The 27345-nt window shown below is 43.1% G+C and overlaps 2 protein-coding genes across 3 annotated transcripts in view; one reads left to right on the top strand and one right to left on the bottom strand.

The window, feature by feature from the left end:
* Positions 1-860: 860 nt before the first annotated feature.
* UTP14A (UTP14A small subunit processome component) lies at positions 861-14629 on the bottom strand. Its single transcript, XM_042480197.1, has 14 exons — positions 14409-14629; positions 13175-13248; positions 13016-13077; positions 12200-12342; positions 11245-11400; positions 10214-10333; positions 10024-10118; positions 8991-9114; positions 8818-8895; positions 8339-8648; positions 5168-5538; positions 3242-3426; positions 3049-3148; positions 861-2182 (listed from the first exon to the last, which is right to left on the bottom strand). Exons 1-14 carry the CDS (start codon positions 14457-14459, stop codon positions 1892-1894), a joined length of 2160 nt encoding a protein of 719 aa, XP_042336131.1. The 5' UTR covers positions 14460-14629; the 3' UTR covers positions 861-1891.
* Positions 14630-15833: 1204 nt separating this feature from the next.
* Positions 15834-27345, top strand: part of ZDHHC9 (zinc finger DHHC-type palmitoyltransferase 9) — a 21180-nt gene continuing 9668 nt past the window's right edge. For both annotated transcript variants that reach the window (XR_006104939.1, XM_042478221.1), the window contains exons 1-2: positions 15834-15971; positions 19244-19509. Coding sequence is in view for 1 of the 2 variants with exons in the window: in XM_042478221.1 (XP_042334155.1) it covers positions 19343-19509 (167 nt within the window). In the remaining variant the exon portion in view is untranslated. The remainder of the gene's footprint in view (positions 15972-19243; positions 19510-27345) is intronic.

Genomic DNA, 27345 nt, shown 5'->3' with positions numbered 1-27345 from the left:
CCTGCAGACCATTGCAGACCCTATTTAGTCATACCCACCTTGCCCCAGTTTCCTGAACTGTCAGCAGTACCTACCTTCAAACCTCACCATTTTTGTCTTGAGGGCTAGGTATTTAAACAAGCCAAATAGTCACAGGACATTGAACTGTACCCTATACCCAGTTTTATACACTGTAAGGCAAATGATCTTTAATTATCACAACAATCCAAGTTTGGGAAATGAACAAATTGCTTCCTGGCACCTTGGAGCTATAAGATCATGAGCAGTAGCAAAGCCCATTCTCTGAGTGTATCCACACAGCAGAAATACAGCAGCTTGACACCACTTTAACTGTCATGTGCCTATGCTACAGAATGTTGGGATTTGTAGTTTGGTGAGCTAGCATAGTGTAGTAGTTTCAGTGTTGGACTGTGACTCTGGAGACCAGGGTTTGATTCCCCATTTGGCCATGAAACCCACTGGGTGACCTTGGGCAAGTCACATACTCTCAGCCTCAGAGTAAGGCAATGGCAAACTTTGTTTGAACAATTCTTGCCAAGAATTGACTTGAAGGCACACAACAACAAATTACAAATGCTTTCTGACAGACCTGGCTGAAAACCTCACCAAACTGATTTCTTTCTACAGTGTGGAATAGCTATAAGCCAATAGCTCTGGCTTAGAGGCAGTAGTCTCCCAAATGTCTTGAACCTCCACTCCCAGAATCCCTGACCATTGGCCAGGAAGGCTGGACTTTCTGGGAGTAGACAATCACTCTTCTAAGCTAGCCTGCCCCAGTCCTCCAGATCTACCTCCCATAATCCCTAAGTAATCATGGAGGGAATAAAGCACTCTTTTTCAATTATTATGCTGGCTATTGGTTGTAATAAATGAATTGTATTTTTAATTGCAACGGGCAACAACAAACCTCAGCAAACTGGGACAAAAATAACAAAATACCTTTCAGAAATCTGTATTTTTTAATTACTGATTTTTTTCTAATTTGTTACTGTTGTCACTTGGTGAGTGTTAACAAAAAGGCCTGGAGGAGAAAGACATCATTCTAACAAAGATTTTTCAGTATTATTAGCAGACTATAAGAACAGCACTGCACACTGGATACTATTGGATTCCCTCCTTGCTTCCAGAGGACTTGCTGCAAAGAGGCCCATGACTCCACAAGAGATGTTCTTTCCTTCTTTCCTTGTTCTTCTTCCACTGAGGACCACTGACTAAAGTGGAACTGAAGTGGAGTTGGCTGGAGGCGTCAATGAAGAGTGATCTGTTTTTCAGTTTGTTTGTTTTTTTAAAAAGCAAAACTCAAACTAAACCACCTTCAATTGGTACAGCAAGTGGAAAGCACACACTTCCTCCTTCTGAGCAGCATTCACCTTAGAGTAGAAGACTCTCAGAAAAGAAAAGAAAGATCAGAGACTCTAGAACAGCTTCTCCTCTCTGCCGTTCCTGTGAAGTGCTGGACTACTTCCTCGTATCATACCCAGGGAATTGTAAGACAACATAGCCAGCAGGAAAAGGGGAATCAGGTAGGAGGGCAGATCTGGGCAGTAGCAACAATAGCCTAGTCCAGTTGAAGCAGCTTTTCCCAAGATGGTGCTCCTCTATAAATATTTTGTGCTACAGTTCACAGCATTCCAGGCCATTAGCTAGGCTGACGGAAGTTGAAACCATCAATAACCATGAATATCTGGAAGGCTTCTCCAGCATGGAAGAAACCAGACTAAGGAATCAGGCTTGCAATAGCACAGTGAGTGCAGACAGAGGCCTCCATTCAATTGCTACTCCCAAGTAGAGTAAACCTAATGAAGCAGTGGAATTTACCTAAACATTTGTCATCAACTGATTCAAAGGGTCTACTCTAGTTCAGACCAGCAACTGAGTTTAGGCTCATGGTCTACCGTGTCTTCTTCTTCTTCTTCACAACATGGTGGGGACGGCCCTTGTGAGGAGATACGATCAGCTCTAAATCTGGCTTCTGTCTGATGCCATTTGTCTTAACCATCTGGTTAGGCAGGTTGGCATCCTCTGCACTGATGGGGCGGATGATGTGGCCAGGCTGGGTGATGATGCGGGGTGCTGTCAATCGCTGAAAGGCACGCTGGGTGTTCCAGGTAGGCCCCACTGGTGCTTGAATGCTGCGTTCAAACTGCTGTCTGTTCTCAAAGGGGAATGGCAGCTGGTTCACCTGGAGAGAAGAGAGATTCACTGTCAACCTGAACACTGAACTGACAGCACGATTCTCCAACACCTTTTGTCCCCACCACTGCTATCAGGCACTGTTTGTAAGGAAATAAATCCCTCTCCTGTGCCCTATACATTTTCAAAAGCTCAGGACAGAATAATCGTTATGAATATGTACAATATGAGAATGAATAAAGGTGCAACTTAATCAGTGAAATCAATAGTAGAGGACGAGGGAGCCTTTCATAGAATCACAGAGTTGGAAGAGACCACAAGGGCCATCCAGTTCAACCTCTTGCCATTCAGGAATACACAAATCAAAGCACCCCTGACAGATGGCCATCCAGCCTGTGTTTAAAAACATCCAAAGGAGACTCCATCATTTTCCAAGACAGAGTATTCCACTGTCGAACAGTTCTTACTGTCTGGAAAGTTCTTCTTAATGTTTCAATGTAATCTCTTTTCCTGTAGTTGGGAGCCATTGTTCTGGGTCCTATTCTCTGGAGCAGCAGAAAAGAAGCTTGCTCCATCTTTTTAATATGACACCCTTTCAAATATTTAAACAAGGCTATCATATCACCTCTTTGACTCAACTGTGACTCTTCCAATGTCTTGCTGGCTGGCTTCTTGACAATGAAGACCAAAACATCTGGAGGAATACTGAGTCTATCTATCTCAATATTATTGGCTTTGTACCTCTTTGGTCTCTCTCACTAACTGGTCTTTTTGGCTGAAGCTGCTAACATTGGAAGCAGAGAACTGGTGCACACCATGGAGCTATAGGTCCACATCATTAAATAAATCTCTCAGAGATTAACTTTAAAAGCACTTTGTTTCAAGAGAAACCTCTGAGTGAAAAAATATCCTCACCTGATGAGCTGCAGCTGAAATATTGCGCTGTTCACTCAGAATAACATGAGGCAGATGTCTGTCTCTCCTTTGGGTCTGAGATACTGGTTTGATAAGGAACCTAACAAAGAAAAGGAAAAAAAAAAAAAAAAGAAGTTTGGCAGACTGGCAACAGAATAGACAATGATAGACACTAGACTGTCCATAAACATACCGTCTCCTCTTCTTGGCGCTTGGCCGTAGCCCTGTGCCTCCCCACTCGCCCCATCCTGGGAGTACCAGATCGATTGCTTTTGGTTTGTCAGCCTCTTCTGCTCGTCGTTTCTCTTTCATGAAATCAGCCATGACGTTGTCATTGGCAAAGGCTTCCTGAATGACTTGCCGCTGGTCTGTGTCTAACTGCAGAGGAGAACCAGGTTAGCTCACTCACACTCACTCCTGTGAGTGGGTTTCCAGACAAAGAAAAGAATAAATATATGAAAGCTATATTTACAATGACTTTGATGGTTTGAAGGTGGATTTTCAAAAAGAAGCTATCAATGCAGCAGCTGTTTTATGGGAAATTGAAAAGCCACCTCACAGGCTCCGCTGGATGCAAAAGGGAAGGGAGCAAAGAGTAATCTTTTGGCTTCTCTCTTCCTTCACCATCCTTCACAAACATCACATTATGAATAACTAACATGAAACTGTGTTCCATAAAATTCATTTCAGGGTAACTAGTTAATTAATTTTCTTTACAACACTTGACTTCTTTTCAGGAACTTGACTAAAATGGATCCCCCTCTTTAGTTTGTGCCATTGTAGTATGTGCCTAAGAACCATGACTGGAGATCTCTAGTACTTTTTGCTTCACTATAATGCAAAGATTCTGTGATTGATCCATGCTGGCATGATTCAGACGTAACACCAAAGAAGGAGTTGCTGCACTGAAAACATGCCCATGGACACATGTGTGTATTCTCATCCACAACCTGGAAGTTTTTTTGGATAATGACTCCTAGAATCCTCCAAAGGCTATCAAATTGGCGGATTCTGGGAGTTTTAGAACTTATGTTTACAAGGTTTGCACCTACCAGTACTCAGACTACTCTTTGCCTACACAAAGGGAGCGCCTAGAAAGTTACTTTTAAATAGTTGCAATTTCTTTTCTTTTTTAAAAAGTAATTGCTTAATTTCTTATTATTCACAAGTCATCAGCAGTTCCTTTCAAGTTGTTCTTTTAATAACATCAGCACTTCAAATTGCTGGCCTGCGGTAAAAAACCTATTCAATTAATGATGTCACAGACCTCTGTAACTGTAATTCTGACATGACTACATGTCAAAATGTGACATTAACCTTTATTACATTACAACTGTGCTGTGACTTAGTAATACCTTAAGTTATTGCAAAAAATCACAAGTAACTTCTAAACATTAAGTCATTTCCAAGCTCTGCATTCAGGTATGTACGCATTCTACTTCCCCACAACCCCTCTGTGTGGATATGAAAGGGGTTTCTAGGACCCCAGTAAACTGCTCCATCCAGCCACTCAAAATTATCTGATAGATCTCCATGGTTAGTGATGGGCCTTTTCTAGTGCTACTTAAGGTGCCAAGGACTGCACATGTCCTTTTGTTATAAAAACACACACGATTCAAGTTCTGTACTAAGGACATGTTCCCGTTACATCCAAACACAGGGAACTGTGAATTATTCTAACCATGGCTAGTAAGAATAAACAAGTGCTTATCAAACTATGGTGTGTTTTCACAATTAAAACAACCAACAGTTCCTGGACCTTGAATGTAATGGAGTGTTGAGTATTCCTTATGTTGATAGAGATCCATTTTTGACTGAAGATCAATGAAAGAGGGACTTTTCTGTGTGGAAACATGTGGTATACCAATGCATGGCTGAACTGGGAGAAAACTCACTACAGCTGAAAAAATTCTTCTTTCAGCACTGTCTCCAGATACATTTGTGTATCTCTCTCAAACCTCTTGCCCTTGCCCACATCAAGCTGGATTTGAGAATACTCCATCCCACTGATAACTCTAAGGGTTACAGTCCAAGGAAAATCTTACAACTTCAGACCCTTCACAGCAGTCGCTGCTTCTGTTCATGGACCACTCCTGTTTTTTCCCCCAATGATGCTCACCTCATCTTGCACAACATTAGGCACAACTGGGCACAGCACAATCTGAGGTTCCTCAGCAAGAACTGCCTTAAGGTCAATCAGGGCCTTGTGTTTGGTTGGTTTCGTGGCTGCTTTGGACTTGGTCTGCAGAAGGTCTGGGGTGTCCTTGGCCTGAAGTGATGACTTGGCGTCAACGGGCTGTAAAAGCTCTGCCTTGGAAGGTGGTGCTTGGTCTTCCTGGGACACTTCCTCTAGTTCCAAGGCTGCAACATCCTCCAAGGTGCAAAGCCGATCTAATGTCTCATTCAAGAGGGGCCCCTCTGGTACAGGACTTGGGGGTGCTGCTGGAAGCACATCAGGCAGCAGTTGTATCGTTTCCTCTCCACTGGGACCTGTAGCAATAGAACCAGTCAAGATTGCAATATAAGAGCCATACTGGAGCATGTCAAAGCCCATGTAGACAGCAGCCAAGCAACGACATCTGCAAAGGTTACAAGAAAGAAACCAACATTTCTCATTGGGGGGTCCCTAAGAGCTGGTAACTTGAGGCATGCATCCTCTTCCTGCTCTTCATATACATAGGAATAGCAATAACATTTCTATACTGCTTGTCAGTGCCCTTAAGCACTGCCTAAGCAGTTTACAATATGTAAGCTAATTGCCCCCAACAAGTTGGGTACTCATTTTAGCGAGTACCTAAAATGTCACCCAGTGGGTTTCAAGGCTGACTCAGGATTCAAATGCTGGTCTTCAGAGTCACAGTACAATGCTTAAACCACTACACCATACTGGTGCTCAATAAAAAGGGAATTAGCTGTGTATGTGTGTGTACGTACACAAGCACATATGGCTAATTCCCTTTTGATTGAGAAAGCATTGTACTATGACTCTGGAGACCAGCATTTGAATCCTCAGTCAGCCATGGAAACCCATTGGGTGACCTTGGCTTGTCACACTCTCTCAGCCTCAGAGGAAAGCAAACTCCCTCAGAACAAATCTTGCCAAGAAAATTGTTAGATTTGCCCTAGGTTGGAAACAAGGCCCACAACAACAAAATTCCCTTTTTAAGTCACCAAAGCCTGCAGCCATTACAATGTCACGAAACAGCAAATTCCTTAAAATAATGGCATGCCCCACATGAAGCACTTTCTTTTGTGTGTGTTGAAACAACTGCCCTTCAATTTTATTGAGAAGCCCCAAAGCTTAATATGAAACTGACATGAGATGATTGGAGAGGTAGCCCAACACACTTCAGGAGCCTCAGGTGGAGGAAGAGTGGTATAGATAGGTGTTTGTTTTGACAGAATCTGAATGTATTTTAAAATGAAAGGAATATCAATACTGGTTTTTAAAAATTATTCTTACTTCTTTGCTACTGATTAGTTAGTAGGCTTGTAAGAGAAATGAAAACTTAAAAAAAAAATTATTTAAGAAACAGCTTTCATATTTTAGTGAAATGTTAATTGTAATATTTCTGGCCTGCTAAAATCAGTATAGGTATTACATTATTGAAATTATGAATATGGATATTAAATTGTGAAATAACTGATATTATATTATGAAATATTATGAAGTTGTTTTGTCAAAATTGTTAACTTGTTATTCCTCAGCTGCTTTAAGCAGTTTAGAAAAATGGAATATATACAACATGATAATGATGACAAATGTCAACCCTACTAAACCATATTTTATCCTAAACCGAGAAAGGTCTTATTATATTGTCTGAAGTACCATTTATGATATTTCCTTGGTCTCCTGGGGGCCAATTTAATTAAGTGACCAAAGTCCAAGTATAATGAAATAAAGAGAGAAGTCAGAGAAGTGTCTGCCAGTCTTCCCAACACTATTCCTTTCAGATGTGCTGAACAGTAATATCTATTACCTCCGTCCTAGTTGGAGATAACCATTGTAATCCCACAGATTTAGAGGGTAGGATAGAAAAGGTTGATGTACACCAAGCTGAGTTCTGAGGATGAAGTTTAGGATTCAAGTGTAAAGTAATGCTACTTTATCTTTTGGTTTTATTTAGTAACAATTGTTTTTGTTTGCTTGTTTTGTGATAGCTCTGCTTCACTGGTACATTTATAATTATTTGTATGTGATGGTTTCACATGTGATGGTTTCTGTAACTGAATGTAAATGCTCACAATTAAACCATTCATATTCAAATCGTTAGAATAAAGTTTGGAAAAGAAAATTCCAGGCCCAGTAAACCTGTGTTGCGTATTATGCTATTTTTCATTTCTTTTTGCATATCGGTAGTTCATTCTGAAATTTTCATTCTGAATTTCATTCTAAAATTCTTATTATCACTTTGTACCATTTATCCCAGTCCATATGATGGTGGGAAACATGTAAGAAACCACATACAACATGGACTTCTATGATGCAAGAAAAGGTTACTTGCTTGGACTGTAACTCCAGAATCCTCTAGCAGATATGTCTTTCTCAAGCTCTAGCATTGTGCAGTAAATTCTACCCTGTCAATACAAATCTTTTTTCAGCCATTCTGAGTTTGCTGCAGACATTGATCAAATGCAGGCGCAAGCCTGTTTCCACAAATGTAAGGGCTAGACAATTGGCTAAATAATATTTTTCAACCTAAAAGTTGGATAGGTTACTACACTGTGACACAGTGGCATGAACCAGATTAAAAGTACCGAGTAGTTATCCCTTACATTTGATTATCCCTTACATTTGTGCACATTTTCTTTTGCTAGTAGCCAGGCAGCTGTTTTTGTGAGTGAAAGCAAACCAGGCAAAGGTGATTCCAGTGTGGTTGTGGGCCATTTTGTGCCCCTCAGACCATGTCATTGTTTAGAAAACCCATCAGATTTCCAGGAAGCAAGAGCACCCTAACCCCCACCCCCAATCTACCACTCCACCGCTAAAAATTTTCAGCATGCTATAAAATTTTGGGGTTCTGGTTGCAAAAGCTGTCTTGAACCCACATGCAGCCCACAAGGGATATGCTGTCCCACCCACCAGAGAGCTAAATTATATGCCTAAAATGGTATCCTGCATTTTGAGAGAATTTCAGTATGCAAATAGATACTCAACATGCAAATAGCTATGAACAAATCCTGCTCTACCTGGTTTCCCCCCCTTGTCTGACCTAAACTAACTGTCCTTTTCATGCAAAACTTCCTAATGGGGTCAAGGCTACAGCTTGCCCAAATCTATCTAGCTCACCTTGCAGCTCAGTACTGTTTTGTAGCTCCTGCTGGGATTCAACCAAAGTTTGCAACAGTGCCTCCTGTCCTTCAGTCTCCCCACTGTCTTCGGGTTGAGCTGGTAAGTCCTCCCTGGGCTTTGTGCAAGCCTTTCCCAACATCCATGGGTTGCTTGGATCCATCCCAATATGTGCATCATTGACAACATCTGGGATGCGACTCTCTTCCATCTCAGAGCTGTTGCCCTCTTCCTCACTCTCAGATTCTGGCCGTGCTTTCTGTGTCAATTCTTTGTTCCGGGCTAGCTGCTCTTGCATGGCTTGCCTAGCCTGTGGAGAAGGGCAAGAGTTCGTGCATGCTTACTTACAACTACTTTTCTTATAATCTAAAAGAAAGTCTATTAGCAACCACAGTCACTGGCCATGTTAGCTGGAGGATTCTTGGAGTTAATTAAAAAAATTCCCCCCTAAACTTTATCCTCTCCATTAGGTCTCTTACCTCTAGGTTGTACTTTGCCATGATGACAGTTGATTTGGCCCACCGGCCTTTGTTCTGATGTTTCAGAGTCATTCTCTCCTGTTCAGAGAAAATAAGGAAAATGTCAGGGTGGTGGAATGTACATCCAAATAAGAGCCTTACCTCCATGACTCAAGAGGGGAGCTGCCTCTCACCTCAATGCGTTCTTTCTCCATCTTCTCCAGCTGCTCCAGAGCTGCCTCAGGGTTGCTTTTTTGTAGCATCTCAAACTCTTGAAGGACCTTGCGACTCTTGCCTTTCCTTAGCACTTTGTGATACCTTTGGGGAAAGAAGGACAGCAAAGACTGAGGCACACAGAGCTGTTAGAGATGAAAGAGAATGAACCACCAGTCATGGTAGCCACCAACTAATTCAAGTAGGAAAAGAAGACATGAAGACAGGAAAAGAAAATGGCAATCTGAGTGGTGGCCAACACATTCTACAAAAAGGCACATTTTCTGCCTTGTAAATCATTGCTGATTGCCCAAGAGTTAGCTAAATTGTTTGTGCAAAACGTGTACAAATTATGCAGTTTCAGAGAGGGTGGTCTCAGACAAAGGTACCCAATCTCATCACAGTATTGGAAAGCCCTTTTGAAATTAAATGGTACTGCAAAAGCGATGAGCATGGCTTCTATCCCCAAACCAATGGACAAACAGAGTGAGTTAGGGGCTCAACAGACTGCCCCAAAGGGGCAGTGAGATGCCGCCCCTTTCCTAGCCAGATCAGGGACATAGCAACCTCATGCCGTGGCACCGATCCAGCCTTTCGAGGGTACAAAAATGGCTCCTTTTTGTGCCCTTGAAAGGGCACCGTAACTTTCTGAAAATTAATAAGCAGTGCTCTTCCCAGCATGGAAATGATTGTGTCTACCTGCCTGACATTTAGGCCTAAATCAGGGGGAGCCTCTCAGAAAAAAAAGGGAAAGAGGGGATAAACATAATGCAGCATCATAAGAATGGCACATTATAAACTTCAGCATGTGACTTTTAAGAGGTCAGCACTGAAAAGCCTTGGACCTAGATGGACAAATCTATCAATTTCAGTTCTTCCCTTATTCAATCCTTTTCCATCCTAAATTCAAAAAAGTGTGGTAAATTATTGTCAGAATGAACTTAAAGCAAGCCCTCTTCAGCCCACACATGCCAAAGTAACATCATGGGCATATGACCTTCACCAATTACTTACTTTTTGCTTTTGATCTTTCGTTTGCGTCGTGCTTTTGCTTCATAATAGGATTGAAGGGCCCTAGCCCTCTGGAGCTCCATCCGGCGTAACTGAGCCTGAAACACACAGAGGAGACTCACTGTAGACACTAACAGGTCAAAGCAGAACCAGATCTACAAAGCTGGACAAAATGAGAAGAAGTAGGGCTCACCTCTTCCAGGCTCATGGCTTGCAGTGAAGCCTTCTCCTGGGGGGTAAGAAGCGGATCCTTCACTGGCTGCTGTGTTTTGTGGAGTAGACTGAAGATCTCTTGTTCCAGGGGTGTCCGTGCCTTGGAGATTGGAAGAAGGACATAGAGAACTCAGCAGGCCAGAATATGACTGAATGAATTTCAAAGGGCAGGTTAGTCTATTGCAACAAAACAAAGAATCGTACAGCAGTCACACTAAATCAAATCTTAAAAGGTATTATAAGAATCTTGTCTTTACTCAGTAAGGTAGCTGATTTCATTGGGAGGGAGACATGCAGACAATGGAATATGGCTACAATGATCTAGTTGTAGGCTGACTGAAGACCACTAATAAAATATAACTTTTCTATATATCAGTTAGTTTCCACCTCTCAGTCTCTCAGTTTACTAATCCAATCCCCATCCCCATTTTAGAGGACAGTTTACTACTTTTGGACACAAGTTGTTGTTGTTAAGTGTCTTCAAGCTGTTTCTGACTTATGGCAACTCTGTCACAGTGTTTTTGGCAAGGTTTGTTCAGAGAGAATTTGCTTTTCCCTTCCCTTTGAGGCTGACAAATGTGTGACTTGCCCAAGGTCATCCAATCAGTTTCCATGGCCAGTGGAGTTCAAACCATGGCCTGCAGAGTCATAGTCCAATGCTTAAACCACACCATGTTGGCACTCTGTGACATTAGTTGCATTTAACTTTTTCTAGAAGTAGCCATTCCACCAAGTAATCTAAATTATTACTATTCCTGCAGCTGTTCTAGGAACCATGCAATGATGGGGAATACTCCCAAATAGGTTCTGTACTATACTAGCATACAAGCTTACCATTTTATTGCTCTCCTTCTCTCTCATTGTGCACTTGACAGTATGCTTGAGGAAACAGGTTTGTTTTACATCTAAGCATTTTAAAGCTCTATTTTTTGTTAAGAAGAAAGATAATTTTTGTTATCAATACATTCTTATTATTCCTTATTTGCTGCTCTTAGGCTAAAAAATACCCACCTGCCAACTGCTCATTACTTCTTCAACTGGTGCAACAGCCACACTTTCCTGCTGCAGTGGGAAGATCAGTTGTTCAGCACGCCGGTTTTGTTGCACCACTGGATCCCATTTTGCCAGGGCTTGGGCTGTCTGTGTGAAGGCAGCTTCCCTCACCACCTACAGAAAAGGCAGCACATCACTGAGTAAAGTATCTCTGATGATGTTGTTACTCTATTAAGAAGGCACTGGAAAACTATATTTCGGACTGCAATTCCAACAAGCGGCAATGCTGACTGAAAGCTGTGGTCCACTCTTCCAAGCTCTGGGTCAAGCACGAATTGTAAGAACTTACTTTTCAAGGGACTAAGCCATTGTAATGAAACCACCAGTCAAAGTGTAAACTCTTCTTCAGACACCCATCTAAAATGCACATTTGATGGATCACCTGTTTGACAGTGGAACACACTCTCTCGAATTGTGGTAGAGTCTCCTTCTTTGGAGGTTTTTAAACAGAGGCTGGATGGCCATCTGTCAGGGGTGCTTTGATTCTGTGTTCCTGCATGGCAGAGGTTGGACTGGATGGCCCTTGAGGTCTCGTCCTACTCTGATTCTATGAGAGTGTTTGCAGCTGTAGATTCGTGAAGGACAGGGGTTGAACTAAATAGCTACTGCATTCTCTTTCAACTTCAATTCTAGGAGTCCCATCACCGTAACCTGAGACAATTAATTTCACAGTATCGGGCTATGTAATAGGTACTTTTGTTAGTGTATCCCACATGTGCCAGTATCTTGACACTAAAAATCTAAGAATCCTTTCTATTACAACCAGGACCTACACCAGCCAGAGGATTCTGGCATTTGCAGTGTAAAACAAGGAACTTTACCAAGCTCTTCCTGACTCTGATAATGCCAGCTTCCTGTCCTCTCCCATAACTGCCCAAAGTACACCTGCCCACCAACCATCCTGTAAACTCACCCGTTCATTTTCCTCCTTGCTCAGTGGGAGCTCAACAGCCTTCTTTTGCTGGGCTTTGTTCAGTTGTTTTCGAATGCGGCGTAGAGCTGGTGACGCAGAATCCGATTGCAAGAGCTCTGAGAGGAGTACTTTCTCACCAGCACCTGCAGTGAATAGCAATATTAAGTAGTTTTGGAACAGAGTAAGCTATATCACATCAGGGCAAACCTTTTGCTTAGTCTAGGATTGAAGACCTCAACCTGCTTGGGGCCCCCCAAGACCACATTATTAAGTGCTTCCCTGGCTTTTCCACAGGCCATCCTGGATTGTAAAAGGAGGAACTGCTGAAGTTACAGGCTGCAAGAACTTCCAGCTAAAATACGCTAGTATTCTGGCCCCACCCAACAATGAAATTTATCATCCAATGTTTTCTCTAAATCTGAATTTGGCTTGCCGGCTGAAAGAGACTGCTCCAGTCCAGTGGTGGAAATCATGAAACTCTCCATTTGCTATTACAACTCCCAGTAACCTTAACCATTTGCTATGCTGGCTAGTGACCTGAAGCAGCTTTATTTTGGCCTGTCTGTTTAGGTCCAATGTTTCTCTGAAGATGCCAGCCACAGATGCTGGCGAAACATCAAACCCTGGTTTTTTAAATTTTATTTTTCCCAGCCCTGGATGTACTGCATGTCAGGTAGAGCAACAGCCTTTCCTTTTAACTAAGGACCAGGATGTGATGTACAGGTCCAAGTCTCCCTCTTTGCTGCTGTGAGCAGCAAAGGCCACATCCATGCCAGGGCCTACCATAAGGCAAGAAGTGAAAAGGAAATCGCTTACCTCTGCCAACATCAAACTCCGAGATCTGTCTGCTTGCCTCGGTACGTTCAGCTGCTCGCAACCTGCAAGAGAACAACCAAGTTAGGAACAGAGAAGAAGAGTTACCTACATACAATACTCATTGTTTAAGGCCACAGTGCCATCTCCCTTCACTCTTACCGCTTCCCTCCAGACAAAGTACTGAGGGCATCCAGAAGCTGGTGGTGTCTCTTTGCTGCCTCTTCATCATCTGCCTGGGAAACAAAAAGGTTGCCAGTGAATATGGAGAAGGAGCATCTCTCATCAAGGGCTGAGCCACAGCTCATGTTGGGAAGACATTTATATCCTAACAATAAGAGGTGTTTGACAGTGGAATAAGCTGCTTCTGAGAGCGGTGGAGTCACCTTTGGAGGTTTTTAAACAGAGGCCCAGAACAGACAGGCACAAAAGAGTGGCCTGAGCCTTCTTCAGCTGGAGGTGGGTCAGAGCCCCTCTGTCCACATGCCCACTCCAAAGGCGGCAATGGACACAGGGGCCAACTGCTGATGCCAGGAGTTGGACTATTTTGGCTCCATTTTGCTCCAGTCCTAAGGACCAGAGTACAGCTTTTGGCCACTTTGGAGGCATGCATCATTTAATTGTCATAGAGTTGGAAGAGATTGCAAGGGCCATCCAGTCCAACCTCATTCTGCCATGCAGGAACTCTCAATCAAAGCACCCCCAAGGGATGGCCATCAGCCTCTGCTTAAAGGCCTCCAAAGGAGAGTCCATCACTCTCTGAGGGAATGTGTTCCTATGTCAAACAGCCCTGACTGTCAGGAAGTGCCTATCACAGGCTTTTCTTGGCAGCTCTGACTGGCGATTACTAATCCACCATGTTCTCATTAATGGTGGATTGACAACCATCAATCAGAGTGGAGACGGCAGTCAAGGAATCAGAAGACTAGGACTGGAAGTCATGCCTCCAAAGCAGCCGAAAGCCACTTCCTTTGGCCCATCTATTTCACCTCCGAGGCTGAACGGTCACCTGTCCCTCGTATTTTGACTGTGTATTCCTGCATGGCAGGGGTCCGGACTGAGTGGCCCTCGGGGTCTCCTCCAACTCCATGGTTCAGAATAGACAAAACCTATGCAAGGTGAGGAGGACCTCTAACACTCCTTGCCTGCAGTCCCTCAGTGCTGACCTGGGGAATTAAGGGGCTGCTGGGGAATCAAAAGATCCAGAGCAGGAAGCAGCTCAGCCAACTGAGGTTGATCATTCAGTGGCCCCCAAACTGTGCTCTTTAAAGGATTTAAAGGGACCCCAGCAGCTGACAGAACCCCAACTATCAGCCCACATGGCTGAGGCTTCTGGGAGCTGAAGCCCCAAACCTCTCCAAGGGCACAGTCTGGGGAGCCTTGAGAGGGGCCTGACCTCTTCCTCACAGTCCTCCATAACCGGCTCCTCCTCTTCCGCAGCCGCCATCAGCGAAGGAAGAGCCTCCGAGAGCAACACTGGAGCCCTGCTGCTTCTCTTGCCCAGAGACTCCACGGCACGTGCTGCTGACAGAAAAGCCGCAAACCGCTTGCCGTAAAGCAGGGCGGCGGCGGCGGCACTTCCGCTTCCGAAGTCAGGCTTTTTGCAACACTTCCGCCCTTCTTTCCCTCAGTCACGTGGCCCCCGGCCGGAAGAGGGCGCTGTTGAGGCGACTATTAAAACATACCACAGGTCCCTTATTTGCGTATGCTAATTACGTATTTAAAACACATGCAGGTTGCAACAAATAAATGAATAAATAAATAAACAATATATATAAATAAAATAATATATAAAATAATAAATAAATAAAATAACAAATAAATAAGGTAATAAAATAAAAAATAAATAATAAAAGGGCTACTGTTTGTCTCTCCTCAGCCGTCAATTGCTTTAAATAAGAGGGCGGGCCTGGCTGACGGACCACGCCTCCAGGGCGTGGCATTCCGGAGCCAATGACAGCCCACGTTCTTCGCGAGGTCCCTCCTCCTCGCTTTGATGCCTCGACATAAGAAATGCTGACACAGCCCACGCGGAAGCCCCGCCCCCTACGCCTTGCCTCCCGCCCTCTTTCTTGGAGCGACGTGCGACTCGGCCAATCAAAGGCTAGGCTATAGCTTTGGGGAGCGAGCGAGCGAGCCCTAGATAATAAGAAACAGAGGCGACGAGGAGCGGACTTCGCTTCCCGCATTGACCCAGGAAACGCCTATAGCTTCGGGCGCCGCCTTCTGAGAAACAAGGCTGCGTCCGCACTGCAGAAATGACCCACTTTGGTACCATGGCTGTGTGCTATGGAATTCTGGGAAGTGTAGTTTTGTGACACATTCAGTTTCTGTCAGTGAGGGCCGCATCCACACTGGAGAAATAACCCGGTTTGGCCCTCGCCTTGGGTGAAGGCTATGGAATTCTGGGAGTTGGAGCTTGTTGTGCCGCTCTGGGCCCACAACAAACTCCAACTCCCAGAATTCCATAGCCTTCACCCAAGGCGAGGGCCAACTTTCATGGTTCAGTACTATGGGATTCTGGGAAGTGTAGCTTTTGTGACACAGTTTTGACATTTCTGTCACGGCTACAGAACTACAATTCCCAGAAGCCCTTTTGTCGGCGAAAGCGGGCCAGTTCCGCAGTGAGTTCGGCGAGGCAGCCGAGCAGAGAGAGATCCTCTCAGGAGGAGGAGAAGAAGAAAGGCGCGGCGGCGGCGGCGGCGGCGGCGACTGCCACTCAAAGCTGCTTGCCCCTCCCCTTTTGCCTGGCGTGCGTCAAGGAAGGAGCGCAGCCAATGGGGTGGCTCCCTTCCGCCTCGGGGGCGGGATGAAGGCAGAGCGTGGCCAATAAGGGCTCGAGGCCTTTCATTCCCTTCACGGAGCGATGCTGGGCAGAGAGGGAGCCAAGGGGGCTGCTGCTGCTGCTGCTGCTGTTGTTGGCGGGCCCGGCCTCGGCCCCGGCGGCGCGGAGCGGCAGGTGAGCGGAGGAGGAAGGGGCCTGGGCCGCTGAGGGAAGCCGCCCCTTTCCTTCCCCGCCGCAGGCAGCCGAGTCCTAGGGATGAAGCACTGGCCTCCCGAGCTGGGCGTGTTCCCCGACTCCTCTCCTCACGTGGGAATGCGAAGAGACGCGTGTCGGGGGAAGCTGGCGCAAGGTCACGCCGCGCGGGGAAGGAAACAATGGGCCTCTGCCGCGCCCGCTTCGGGCTTGAGAGGAAGCCAGGGAGGGGTCGAGCTCTCGAGAAGCATTGCTGCTGCTGCTGGGATGGAGGCAGCCCCAGGAGGCCTCGCTGTGGCTGAGGCTGAGGCGGTGCCTGCCTGCCTTGGATTGTCATGATTATTATTACTCCCTTTGTATCATCGTCATTATTATTATTGTCATTATTACTGCAATTGATCTGACCGAGAGAGAGAGAAAGAAACCTGGAGCTCAAGCGTCAGCCAAGCAAAACAAACAAAGCGGGCGGGTGCTTTGTAATCAGAAGGAATAAAGCGTGGCAGAGGCAGAGGCTGTCAAGGGGACTTCTGCTCCTGCTCCTCCTCCTTCTTCCTTTTCTTCTCTTCTTCCTCCTCCTCCTTGTTCTTCTTCTCTTTCTTCTCCTCCTCCTTTCTCTCCTTCTTCTTTTCCTCTTCCGCCTCCTCTTCTCTTCCATCTCCTTCTCCTTCCTCTCCTCCTCCTCCCACTTCTCTTCCTTATTGTTCTCCTTATCTTCTCCTCATAGGTGCAAAACACGCAGCACAAATGATCCAGTTCGAGACCGCTTTAACTGCCGTAGGGGATTCTGGGAACTGTAGTAGTTCTGTGAACCATAGAGCCTTCTCTGTCGGAGAGAGCCAGCTCTGATGCCACAGTGAACTGCAGCTCCCAGGATTCCCTAGCACTCATCCAGGGCGATTGGAGCCTGGCCTTGTGCTGGGTTATTTCTGCACTGTGTTTTGGACCATAGATATTATTATTATTATTATTATTATTATTATTATATTTATTTGTTTCCCACTCTTTTCCCAGAGGCTTCACACTGTTAAAAACAGGAGATAGCGATGCTGGTACCTTGTCTGGTCCTCAGCTGCTCCTCCAGAGGAAGGAGACACACCTTTTTTAATGCACTTAACATAGTGACATAAGACAGGCGTACATAAAAATACATAAAACACTCATAGGGTCTGGAAACTATGCCCTATGAGGAGAGACTTAGGGAATTGCTGGGGATGTTTAGCCTGGAGAAGAGACAGTTAAGGGATGATATGATAGCCCTGTTTAAGTATTTGAAGGGGTGTTACGTTGAGGATGGAGCAAGCTTGTTTTCTGCTGCTCCAGAGACCAGGACCCGGAACAATGGATACAAGCTCCAGGAAAAGAGATACACCTCAACATTAGGAGGAACTTCCTGAGAGTAAGGGCTGTTTGACAGTGGAACAAACTCCTTCCTTGGAGTGTAGTGGAGTCTCCCTCCTTGGAGGTCTTTAAACAGAGGCTGGATGGCCATCTGTCAGTGGAGATGCTTTGATTCTGTCTTCCTGCATGGGAGAATGGGGTTGGACTGGATCAAGGCCCTTGGGTCTCTTCCAGCTCTAAGGTTCTATGAAAGAAAAAGAAAAACTTGACCTTATATAAAAGAAAAAATCTCTCAGCCTTCTTTCCCGTTACCTATATATTCTAAAAAAACATACTCACCTATCATTCAAATACCTTCCGTTACCTCCTTTCTCTCCAGGTTTGGTATACAGTGGATCCTTGTTATCTGCAGGGGTTTGGTTCAAGGATCCCTCGTGGATCACAATATCTGTGGATGCTCAAGTCCTGTTAAATATAATGGCATAGCAAAATGGTCTCCCTCACATCAAATGGAAAATCAAGCCTTGCTGTTTGGAATTCATACTTTTAAAAGAGTTATTTTCAAGCCGTGGATGCTTGAATCCGTGGATAAAAAAATCCTTGGATAAGGAGGGACAACTGTACTGTTTTCCTCTTAATTCAACATCTTTGTGTATCTTAATAAAGATCACTCATTTGCTACTCCAACAGTGATTCAGTTTTTTAAATCAATTAATTCCTTCATTTTTGTAATGAACTTTCTAAACTTTCATATGGGTGTTATGATCTTGTTATTTTATTATGTCTTTTCCCCTACTCTGCTTCCTTAGTAGTTTTGTTTTTATTTGTTGTTGTTGTTAATGGTGATAATACAAAGACAACAACAGTAGCGAATGTCACATTTTGACAGCCCAATTTTTGCTTTGGTTTAACCCATCTGGGCTAAGATTGAATGCTCCAGTCTCTCTGGAATGTCCCCTGCCTGCTTTTGAAGGATTGAGGGGAGACCAGCTTTGTTCTCTTTTGAAATTGCTGCCGGAGTGAGCACAAAGCCTGCTTAGAGAGTTTGTTTTAAGAGTTGGTTTGAGTCCAAGTCTAGAATCTCAAATCACAATTTATATAACAAGATATCACTGCAATTAATAACTGGGACTTCACAAAGTGAAGAAGAGAAGGTAGATTTGTTTCTGAAATGACTGTCTTGCTTAAACAGAGCCTGAGAAGCTATATCAACAAAGAAGATAGAGTGATGGGAAAAGTTTGACTCTAATTTTGTTGGACCAGCTTTTTTTGGAAATCAAATGTAATCTAGGACTAGGCGACTGGAGTAAAGCATCAGAGAGGTTTTTCTTTCAAACTCTTATCAAAGCCCTATTTGTGTCAAGGGCTGTTTAATTTCCATGCCCAGTGTGATTCAGGCTGTTAGCTTAATAACTGGTGTGTATTTTGGCCCAGAAATCCACATATGATTATATCATTGTTAATAGGAATGTAAACAATGTAAAACATTCTTCCCTTGGGTGAGGCTTTACTATGCTCAATCAAAACTGGGGTGACATTCGAAGCAGGGGCAAGCTTTAGATACTATACTTATTAGGCTGATCTGTCATTTATCCTAGTGGAAGAGAAGGATGGTAAGGCATGTTGTGCCCGGTCCATGTGCCTTGGAGCTTTTTTGGCCAATGTCATTTGCTAAGAACAGGCTGGCATTTTCAATGAACAGATTTCCCTCATGCTACTAGCTACAGCATAAACCATATTGTTTGCTTCCTGCTGAGCAAGATGGCACTTCTATCACTCACAATGGTGAGTGACTAAACCTGAAAATAGGATGTGGGTGTGCCAAGAAGGATATTCTCCCAGTAAACATAGAAATACAAGTTAGGTATGTTAAGGACAGTGATGCTAACTGGTTTGCTTGTCTCTTATCTCACCAGGGGCTGAGGCTGGATCTCTGAGAATGGTGTATACATCCCAGTGGTTGGAGTGGAGAAGGCCCATTGCCCAGCTGCCCTGCCTTCTGTGAAGGTGCAGCCATGTCTGTGATGATAGCAAGGAAGAAAGTGACACGGAAATGGGAGAAACTGCCCGGAAGGAACACATTTTGTTGCGATGGGCGCATTATGATGGCCCGACAGAAAGGCATTTTCTACTTGACCCTCTTCCTCATTGTGGGGACTTGTGCCCTCTTCTTTGCTTTTGAGTAAGTTCACAGAGGATTAAGCTTTTCTTGTGGGAGTTTTTCTTAGGGCTGGGGTTGGTTGGTTGAGCCATAGTTCATCTTCTGATGAGATGGAAAGGCTCTTTCCCGGAGGAGTCCTTACAGCTGTTAAGACAGTTGATGGAGATTAATGGCAGACATAAAGTGTAATGTCATCTGTAAAATGTGTCTTGTTCCATTGCTGGACTGAGTACTTCAGAAACTCTAAGCCAATGCTTGCTGTTTTGAGAGGACAGGAGAGCAGCGACTGAATTGTTGAAATCAATTTCTGAAAGTATTTATGCTGTTGTACTTCATTCTTAGAATCATATATATATATATATATATATATATATACTTGTATGTGAACTGTGATTGTAAACAATGTAGAGAGCCAATTTTTAAAATAAAGTTGAGGTATAAATATGTAAAATCTTCCTGTGAGCCCTCAAAGTGTCTTCTTGGTGAATTGTTGAGAGCTGATATTAGTATAGACTCTTAGGTGATCAGTCTATATTGTTGAAAGTTTAAAAGGATAGTCATTTAAAATCCTTGTAGGCTTATGGTAAAATACAGTCAGACCTCCATATCCATGTGGGATCTGTTCTGGACTGCCCCCGTGCGGATACCAAAACCCATGCAAGATCCCATTAAAATCAATGGTAACATGGCATGCTCCTGCCAGCATATCTGTGTGCAGGTGCTGCTATTAAGTAAAGCGGGGGGTTGCTGTCCACGGATGGCAAGTTTGCTGATAAGGAGGGCAGACTGTAATTTAAACAGTGGCTAGTGATATAAAAACTTGATTTCTTATCCTGAACAAAGTGTTTATAATGACTTCTAACACAGTGGTTCCCGAACTTTGGTCCTCCAGGTGTTTTGGACTTCAGCTCCCAGTTGCCCTGGCCAGCATGGCCAGCAGTCATGGATTCTGGGAACAGAAGTCCAAATCACCTGAGAACCAAAGTTTGCGAACCACTGTACATGTAACGGTGATATGTATTATGAACATGAGATCTGTCCATTAGATGTTCAGTAAATTATTTTAGTGCAGCATACTGTTTCAGCTGAATCTTGACATTAGCAGAGTCAGAAGGCTATTAGCAATTTTAAATTCTGACTTGTAATGTAATCTTGGTTTCTATTTTGAATGGGTTTACTAAAGCCACCATTACAACCTGATTGTCTGTGTGTTTGTTTAATAAGTTCCAGTGTTTTATGACAGCTACCTCAGTATGGAAGAACAAATTAATATGGAACTATACTTTGCGTTATGATTTACTTATTTCTTAGTCCACATGCATATCAAAAGAGCAAGAGCAAATACTTACCCTACTACTGGAAATAAATAATCGGCAGTCTGTTCTGTTACAGCTTCCATTTTGGGTTAGGGATGTTGCATTCTTTTGTTACCTCACATTTGTAATGGACCCCTTAGGGCATTCTAAGTGTGACATTCATGATGTTAAATGAGCAATTAATCTGGTTTCTACCAAGCACTTGTTGACACCTTTGGTCCTGCCAGTTCATCTTGCTAAGCATTCAAGCAGTTGTGGTGAGATGGGAGTGTTGGATTGGACTGTGTTTGTATTTTTGAGTCTCAGACGGACAGCTAACTATGAGTTTTCTGATGTGGTATAAGTAAGAAAGACTCACATACTGCCTATAAGGAAGTGTGGGAGTGTTTGCAGTGAGGTAAAATACAGTTTATTATAGCAATATAATCCATTTTTCCTACAAGAGAGTCAAGCTGTAAACACAGCTTCCCCCCTCATACTTGCAGCAACATGGCAAAGTTGTGCTAAGAGTTGTGTTACTGACACAAGTTCACCTGTTGAACTTCATGGAATCTGGGTTTCTCAAATCCTAGTCAGACAGTAACCTGGGGTGGAAACTGTGTGGCTGTGCAGAAGTTACATGGCAACTCGCAGCCATTTGCTGGCTAGGGCTAATGGGATTTATAGTTCAACAACATTTGCAGGGCTGTATCATACCCACCCTTACTCTAAGCCTTACACTACACTGATACTCTCTTTAAAAATGTGATGAAGAGCTGTATTCAAGTTTGGGTCAGGAGTGATAGCTATCAGAGCTACCATAATACTTCATAGTGAGCTGTCCCTAGATTAGGGATAATTTGTTGTAAGTCAACAGCCATATAAAGCTCCCCTGGTTATCAGGTGATTTGGCACGTTTTCATTGCAGGGCCATTGGGATCCATTAGTTGATCGGTGTTGTGAATGTTGAGTAAATTCCTGGTTGATGACATGGAACGTTTGTCAGGCCACTAAAGCATCATTAGCATGACTTGACTCTGAGTAAGAAGTTTGGATATAACCTTACAATGCTGAAGATAGTAATTCATTGTCTGTTCCACATGTTTATGCGACTGTTGAGCCTCAACTCTTGTACACTACTGTGTGATACTAAGACAAGGAGTAGGCCTTGTGTTTCATTCAGAATGTGCATCCTTTACTCAAGTAGTGCTCCCCTCCCATTTTTGTCTTAAAGGGCAAGTAGCTCTGTAAAACAAAGGAAAGAGTACAACTTGACATCTTTCAGATATTCATTTATTTAATCTTTTGCTCATCTGCTTAACTAGTAAGAAGAGACTAGCAACAGACAGGTTAATGTTTAGTAAGGTATCTTGAAATGCGGGGAAACGTTTTAAATATCGTAAACATAAAAGAGAATTGAGAAGAGTATAGACTCTTTTCTCTTGGTCTTTGAGAAAAAACACTTATTGCTCTCTTATAGCACACACTTGGTAGTCTTAGAACTGGAAACTTTGAAACCTTCACTTTTGCTTCTTTATTCATTTTTAGTTTACTCTCTGAAAAGCTGCACGTATTTTGTTGTTAGTACAATGTTTGTTCTTCCGTTGTACAGTACCTACTGACATCACTGGATTCCTTTTGCACGTCGAAAGCAGGCTGTATTGTTGTTGTGATTTGCAGTGTTGGGGAGTGTTTCAGAACGAGGAAAGAGGAGTTTGTATCTTGCTGCTGCTTCTCTTTCTGAGACTCTGCTGAATAAAATCCTGGCATGTCACTCAGATACAATGTGAGAAGGACATGGTGAAGGGGAAGATCAAAGGTTGGCATACATGCAGAGCTTAACCTTTAGCAATGTAGTGTTATTGTTAACTGTTGCCTACTCTGAGTGAAGGCTTATTATGGTTCGTTGCTGCTTGTGGCTGAGTCAAAACAAAAGGTTTTTTCAAAACCCAAATTCACAAGTTACACTCATGATTTCAGTAGAATTCAGAGGAAAAGGTCTGGAATGTTTAGTGCTTTGATGTTACTTCAAAAAAAAGGCCAAAGCTGTGGCACCAAATTTGTGGACATGTTTACTGAATTAATTTAGGCTACTGTATTAACCTTGGGTAGAGCAGTGTCTATTGCATGTTCCAACAAGACCCATCTTAATAATAATAATAATAATAATAATAATAATAAGATTTATATTCCACCTTTTCCTTATGGAATCAAGGTGGATTACAAAACAAAGGCATCAAAAATACAAAATCCCCCCCCCCCATCAATAATATCACAGCAGAGAATAAAAGTGCTTTGGAGGAATTTAGACTAGCAAGCAATTAGGACTTTAACAGCAGTAGCAACGATAGCAGACAGATAATTATATTTCTCTTTGGCATGATTTCTTATATTTGCTATCTGTAACTGTTGTCACTTGACAACTTGACTTTGCCCTGGGTGAAATGCAGTCAGTTGTACATCATTCACTTTAGGACTATCTGTACTACTTTTCTTACTCATTTAACTGGGTCCCTTGTAAAATCTGGTTCTTAAAAAGCTGATATAGGTCCTTGGTGGTGTATATTTGCAAGAGCTAATAAGAGATGTGCATTCCATTTAATCTTAGTATTTTCAAGGCAATTTTTGCTAAATTTCTCTAGTGATCTGACCCATGGCTACTTGCACTCTGTCCATCTTGCCTCCTATCTGCCACTGAATAACTGCTGGAGCAGCTCTTTACCCCAACTCTGTGGGAACTAGAACAGTGCCGTTTTTCTTTTCTAGATTGGGAACTATAGTTAAGAATTTAAGCTGCTTGCTCACTTTTCTTGCTATAAAGAGCTACTGATCCTTTAAGGCAGAAATGGGTGCCAGGAGCATTGCAGGAGTAACTAGCATGTCTCTGTTCTGCATTTCTGGATGGAAATTAGAAATGCTTTCCCACTTTACTATTACTAGACAATTGTGTATAACAGCTGGGGGAAGCAGCAGAACAGGCAAGTGCATTATGGCATTACCATACCCAACATGATTACAGTCGGCCCTTCTTATACACGGATTTTTTATACACGGATTTAAGCATACACGGTTTGAAAATGTCCCAAAAAAGTATAAATTTACCTTGATGTTCCATTTTTTATTAGGGACACCATTTTGCTATGTCATTATACTTAATGGGACTTGAGCATACATGGATTTTGTTATACACGGGGGATCTTGGAACCAAACCCCAGCGTATAACAAGGATCCACTGTATTTACAAGATTGTGTTAGTGTGTGACTTGCTATTTCCACCCAGTGAGCTGTACCTCAGAACTGTATTGCACTGTAGTCTGATAGCTTACCACCGTGTATTTTGCTATGTTGCTAATAGGATATGAACATGTCTGAAAGTAGGTTCTTCCAAGTTGTGTGCTCAGTCTGCAGTTTGTTCACAACTCTTTCAGTCTCTTCCTTTGCCTTTGATGGCTGCACTTGTTTATTGCCAATGCCAGTACTGACTTGTGGAATGGTGCTTGTTGTTTATAGTCAAGGCCTGGGACCTGCTTGAATGATTCATGTTAGCAAGACTTGAATAGTGAGGGCCTGATATGACAGCTTGAGATGGTAGGATAAATATCAAAGAAAGCCAGTGTGCAGCATTGTGATCTGTCTGTCACTGACAGGCCATGCATTTAGTCAGTTGGCTTTTAATATTTTTTTTTACTTGGAGGTCAGATCTGTTTCACTAGAAGGAATACAATGTATTTAGAAGGCACTTACACACTTTTGGAAATATCTGGGTTTTCTTAAAAAAAAAGAACATATAAAAAGCCTTTTTTAAACTTTGCAGAAAAAATATTCCTATTTCGGGCGGCTAAATAATGAACCTGCAAGTATAGTCAACCGGATTTCAAAATTGGCAATACAGGCAACCCTCCCTATCCACGGACTCTGCATCCATGGATTCAACCTACCATGGCTTGAAAATGTTTAGAGGGAAAAAAATCCATAAAGCAAATCTGGTTGTTCACCATTTTATATAAGGGACACTGTTCTACTATACCATTTTATATAATAGGACTTGAGCTTCCATGGATTTTTGAATTTATGGGAGGTCCTGGAATCAAACCCCAGCAGATACCAAGGACCAACTAAATACCAAGGATGAACTAAGTACCAACTAAGTACTAAGTCTCTGCTGAGGCATGGCAGCATACAATTCTCTTTAGGGAAAAATTGAAATAAAACAGATGTTGAACAGTTCTGCTTTTCATTGCAATCTTTTAGTATTTTACCATCTTTGTTGAGCAACATTTTCTTGGTCTTTCACTTGCTTTGAAAATATATGAAAAACCCCGTTTTGTCACTTCTTGCTTCCCTAGTCAGTCTCAGCTGATTTTCGCTTTAGCTTTCCTTACACTGTTCCTGCAAGGTTGGGCTGTGCAGCTATACTCTTCCTTGGTGATTTGTCCTTACTTCTGTTCCTTACACACGTTATTTTTCCTTTCCACTTTCTTTTTGTTTCTTTTTTCAGCTATATTGTTTTTTCAGATGTTTCCCATTTTCCTTCCTGCGTGGAATTATTTGAGAGTTGCATGGTGCCCTTTTGTCCCTTCAAGTCATTTTTGATTTATGGAGACCCTAAGGCATACCTGTCATGGGATTTTCTTGGCAAGATTTGGTCAGAAGGTGTTTTCCTTTGCCTTTTCTGAGGCTCAGAGAGTGTGATACAGTGAATTTCCATAACTGGGTAGAGGTTTGAATCCTGGTCTTCAGAGTTGTAATCCAACACTCAAACCACTACAGGTATATCATTTTCTACTAGGTATTGACATAATGGAGGAAGGAGAATTATGCTGGAGTGTCCAGAGAAAGGTGGCTAAATGGATAAAAGCATGGATAATATAAGCTGATGAGGAGTGGTTTACAGAGCTGGATATGTTTAGTCTGAAGAAGAGAAGGTTAAGAGATGACATGAGAGCCCTGTTTAAATATTTGAAGGGATGTCATGTTGAGGATAGAGCAAGTTTGTTTTCTGCTGCTCAAGCGACTAGGACCTGGAGCAGTAGATTCAAACTACAGGAAAAGAGATTTCACCTCAACATTAGGAAGAACATCCCGACAGTAAGAGCAGTTTAGCAATAGAATAAGCTGCCTTGGAGAGTGGTGGAGTTTCCTCCTTTGGAGGTTTTTAAACAGAGGCTAGATGGCCATCTTGTTGGGAGTGCTTTGATTGTATATTCCTGCATGGCGAGGGATTGTACTGGATGGCTCTTGTTGTCTCTTCCAACTCTGTTGCAGCCTGGTCTGATTGGTGCTTGCATGGGTGACAGGCTTTTCATGTGGAACATCCCAGTATCAGTCCATGGTATCTTAAGGTATCACTGGAAAGATTTCTTTTCTGAAACCTTCAAAGCCATTACCAATCACAATTGCTAATCCTGTGGCCCAGCAGATACTGTTGGAATCCATTACTCATAAGCTTCTGCTAGCCTGGCCAATGGTGATAAGAGATGATGGGAATGAGAGTTCATTAAATTCTGGAGGACCAAAGGTTTCTCAGTCTTTTTAAGTAAGATGGAACACAACCATATGACTCTGGACGTTATCACATGAGGATAGAAAAGCAAAATTTTAACAAGATAAAAGCATTTTTGGTCAGTACAGTCAGCCCTCGGTATCTGCGGACTTGCCACTTGTGGATTTGAGGATTCGCAGATGGCAAGCCCCTGTTATCCCTAGTGGCGATATGTGCATGCAGCCATGCCCCGCATTAAGGACAATGGGACTTCAGTCCCATTGTTCCTAATGGTGGTGTGTCCATGTGCACGCGCTGCCCCTGGGGATGACAGGCGGTTCCTGAGGGCAGTGCAGCCATTGTCTCTTCCAACTCTGATATTCTATGAATTCTGCAATAGGTCCTTTTTGTTGCAGTCCTGCTTCTCAGTCAGTCACATGGTATAAGGAATGTGATTCTGTTCCTCTCTCCCTCCCCCTCACAGTAATCGTGGCAGCCAACTACCTCTTGAAGCCGGCTGATGTGTGAATGTTCACACAGCAGCTGACTTGAGGAGGCAGTTGGTAGACACAATCGCTTGTGTGGGGTTGCTGTGTGAATGTGGAGGGAGCAATCCCAGAAGGTGGTGCTTGGCAGTGCGGAAAATAGATCATCCAACCATAGATTGCCAAAATGCTAATGTGAGGGAAAGTGCAATAAGAAATGATGCCAAACCGGTATGTTTCCATTCTTAAACTAGTGCGATTGTGGTAGGACAGCATGTTGGCATGATGACGTTCTCTGTAAGGCAACATACTGTTCTTTTAGGATACTTGTGTATATCATCCAGAGATACAGCATGGAAGAATGGTGGGGTTTAGACAAAATAAATGGCCTAAATACTCTTAAGGCATCAGATACTGTCTGATCTTGGAAGCTAAGCAGGATCAGTTCTAGTTAGTACTTAGATGGAGGACCACCAATGAATTCCAGGTGCTTTAGGGCAAGCTATATTTCAGAGAAAGGAACTGGCAAAATTATCTGTGAGTATTTCTGCTTTAAAGAAAAAAAACCCATGAAATTCATGGAGTGGCCATAAGT

Source organism: Sceloporus undulatus, chromosome 7, assembly GCF_019175285.1.
Source record: "Sceloporus undulatus isolate JIND9_A2432 ecotype Alabama chromosome 7, SceUnd_v1.1, whole genome shotgun sequence".
Taxonomy (NCBI): Eukaryota; Metazoa; Chordata; class Lepidosauria; order Squamata; family Phrynosomatidae; genus Sceloporus; species Sceloporus undulatus.
This window is presented reverse-complemented; position numbering and strand designations above follow the sequence as displayed.